Here is a 3,141-nt window from a genome sequence, read left to right as displayed (position 1 = left end):
ACGGAAGGAGAAGACCCAAACGGGCGGAGCTATCCGGGGTGCACGTCGTCAAAAAAAAAAAACGTGAAATTTGCACCGGTCAAATTTCGCCGTCCGACAAACCATCCGTCTTTTGCGTCACCGTCCCCGCCAAAGTTCGACCTTGCCAACCTTTGCACGTCTCCCCACAGTCAACACACCCTTCCATTTTCACAGCTTTGCCTGCTCCTCCCAGCTCTCTCTCTCTCTCTGCTTCAATAGCTTACTGTTCCCTTCCTTCCCCTCCTCCTCCCATCTCTCATTTTGCTCACTCGCATCCTAGCCTTTCCTTTTGGCTTTCCTCGCTACCAGTTTCTTCTCCCTGCTTCCCCACGTTTGCACCCCCCCCCCCCCTTACATTCCTTCCCCCCTCTGCTAGCTTCCTCTCACTTCCTCTACACCTCCCAGATGCAGCCCCGTCCTCCCCCAGTCGCTTGGCCCGCTTTTGCAACCATTTTTCTTTGCATGGGCTGCTTCGTCTCCTCTACCGACGACTGCTCCCACCTCAGAAATTTTTTCGGTTCGCAACGCTTGCCCTCTATGAACACTTCTGATTGTTGCCAGTGGGCGTTTGTAGATTGTATACAGCAACGTATTTCGCGTTTGCACTTGAACGCATCGAAGCTGAACGGGACGATCGCGAGCAGCACAATCGGAGGATTACAAAATCTGACCTACCTTGATCTGTCCCACAACAATTTCACAGGCGACGTCCCGAAGGATGTTTGGAACTCCAGCAGGCTATACCATCTCGATCTCTCAGGCAACAATTTCAACGGCTCGATCTCGCCTACACTTTGGAGGTTACCAAACCTCACCTATGTTAATCTTTCATCGAATGCTTTCCAAGGGCGAATCGACAGTATCGGAAAATTGTCAGGCGCGTTTCCGTTACAAAGAGTGGATCTATCCGCAAATAATCTTGGTGGTTCCCTGTCGAAAAACTTCTGCACTTCCTTCACCAACCTTAGCGTGCTCAAAATCAGCTGCAACCGTATCGATTCAGGGATTTTCTCCCAATGTACCAGTCTGCAGATTTTGAATGCCTCTTTCAACAAAATGAATGGATCAACACTTCTAGAAAACCTCTTCCAGGTGACTTCCTTGATGATTCTAGAGTTGAAACATAATCAACTGGCTGGAACAATACCGAGTCTTGAGCGGCTGATCAATCTCACGATTCTCGATCTGTCTTTCAACGACTTGAATGGGAATTTCAATGAAGATCAGCAGGGCTATAGAAATCTTTCCAAACTGTCAAGATTAGATATATCCAACAACGGTTTGACAGTTGCAGTGGATTCCAATGCGATTCATAAGTTTGGGAGATCATCGTTCTTCAATAATTCGGGGTTCCATTGCACAGATTGTCCGTCTCCTGCTCCCGCTCCCGCTCCCAGTTTGGCCCCACCTCCTTCCCATCTTTTAGCATTTCCATCTGTGCGCAAAGCTTCTTTGAGAGTAGGAGCCGCTGCTCTTGCGGGAATTGTTGTGGGTGCGTCCTTGGGAATCATATCAATCGCTGTCACGTCGGCAATCCTGTGCAAGAGGAGGAGGCGACGAACGAAATGGGTGGTAAGCAAGCCACGGTTGCCTTTTCCACATGGCGACAAGCACGTGCCTGAGATCGGCCCGTTCTCATTCGAAGCAGACTCAGGAACCTGGGTAGCAGACGTGAAGAACCCGACGGCGGTGGGGGTGGTGATGTTCGAGAAGCCACTACTGAATCTCACGTTCGCGGACCTGCTGCAAGCGACGGGCTCGTTCGACAGGAATGCAGAAGTGGGATCGGGGGGGGGGGGGGTGGAGTACAAGTGCAAGCTACCGGGGGTGCTGGGGGAGGGGGAGGGGGAGGGGGGGGGGGGAGGAGGGGGGGCAAGGTCAGTGGCAATCAAGGTGGTGGAAGGGGGGAGGGAAATGGAGGAGAGGGAGGCGGTGAGGGTGTTTGAGGCGATGGGGAGGATGAAGCACGAGAATTTGGTGCCACTATTGGGCTACTGTGTGGTAGGGGAGGAGAAGCTATTGATTTACAAATACATGGAGGGGGGGAGTTTGGAGGAGGCTATGCACGAGCTACCTGGGGGTGTTTTGGAGGTGGAAGATTGGAGCTTGGATACATGGGAGAAAGGTGGAGAAGATAACTTGACCCAAGGGCTCCCTTGGGACACTAGACTCACCTTGGCACTCGGAGTCTCTCGAGCTCTCGCTTATTTGCACAATGGTTGTTCCCACCCGCTCGCCCATGGCTCCGTCGACCCCTCCACTATCCTCTTGGAGCCTGTTGTCGTCGGCGACACTCTTGTCGTAGAGGCTCGACTAGCCAACTACGGTGGTAGCTTCGGCCTCCGTCGCTCTCCCTTGCCTGGCTATGTCGCACCCGAACAGTCGCCCGATAGAGTCACCGCCAAAGGTGACGTGTACAGCCTCGGCGTCGTGCTGATGGAGCTCGCCACCGGCCGACACGCCCTCGGTAATTATGCCCCCGGTTGTGCCACGCTCGTGGCCTGGGTGCGCCAGCTTGTCAAGGAGAAGCGCGCCGACGTGGCCATCGACGCCCGGCTCCACCTCCCTAACCTCGCCCTTGACATGCTAAATATAGCATACTTGTGCACCGCCGACTATGCCGCCAAACGCCCTTCTATCCAGCAGGTTGTCGGACTTCTCAAGGATCTAGCCACATCATCTACAATATAAATCCTTGTATATTTATTTTGTGGGGGGTGAATCTTACACACAAAATAGAGTCCTAACTCAATGGGTTCATCCTATTCGCCTTTCAAAAGCACTAAAGTTTTGACAACTTTTTCTTCTCCCCCAATCCCCTTTGGATCAAGTTATATGCATCTTCCATCCCCAAGGATGTAAATATTTTTTTATGTTGTAGAACTACCATTGGTATGTTTTCCAGTGTTTTCTTGCTCAATACCCTACTTGACTTCCAACCAACTTAATACATTTGGTAATTTCTCTTCTTCACAAGGCATTTTCATGAGAACAAAATATGGCTCTCCTATTCCTGAGAACAAAATATGGCTATTCCACTGGAGATTTAGGGGATCTTTTGAAAGGCCAACTTCGATATTCATGCTAGTAGGTGTAAAGATCTAGATTCTTACCTTGGTA

The 3,141-nt window shown here is 51.2% G+C and overlaps 1 protein-coding gene across 1 annotated transcript; it reads left to right on the top strand.

The window, feature by feature from the left end:
• Positions 1–220: 220 nt before the first annotated feature.
• Positions 221–2,941, top strand: LOC147896222 (calmodulin-binding receptor kinase CaMRLK-like). The gene has a single exon (XM_087382139.1). It carries the CDS (start codon positions 427–429, stop codon positions 2,710–2,712), a length of 2,286 nt encoding a protein of 761 aa, XP_087238265.1. The 5' UTR covers positions 221–426; the 3' UTR covers positions 2,713–2,941.
• Positions 2,942–3,141: the final 200 nt, after the last annotated feature.

This window comes from Dipteris shenzhenensis, chromosome 12 (assembly GCF_047967505.1).
Source record: "Dipteris shenzhenensis isolate YYH24624 ecotype China chromosome 12, Dip_SZ_1.0, whole genome shotgun sequence".
Lineage (NCBI taxonomy): Eukaryota > Viridiplantae > Streptophyta > Polypodiopsida > Gleicheniales > Dipteridaceae > Dipteris > Dipteris shenzhenensis.
The sequence above is the reverse complement of the archived record's forward strand: the minus strand, read 5'-3'. Positions and strand labels throughout refer to the sequence as shown.

What these genes read in the sequence shown, in the direction of transcription:
- LOC147896222 (XM_087382139.1), top strand. Translation starts at nt 427, where the DNA reads ATGCAGCCCCGTCCTCCCCCAGTCGCTTGGCCCGCTTTTGCAACCATT.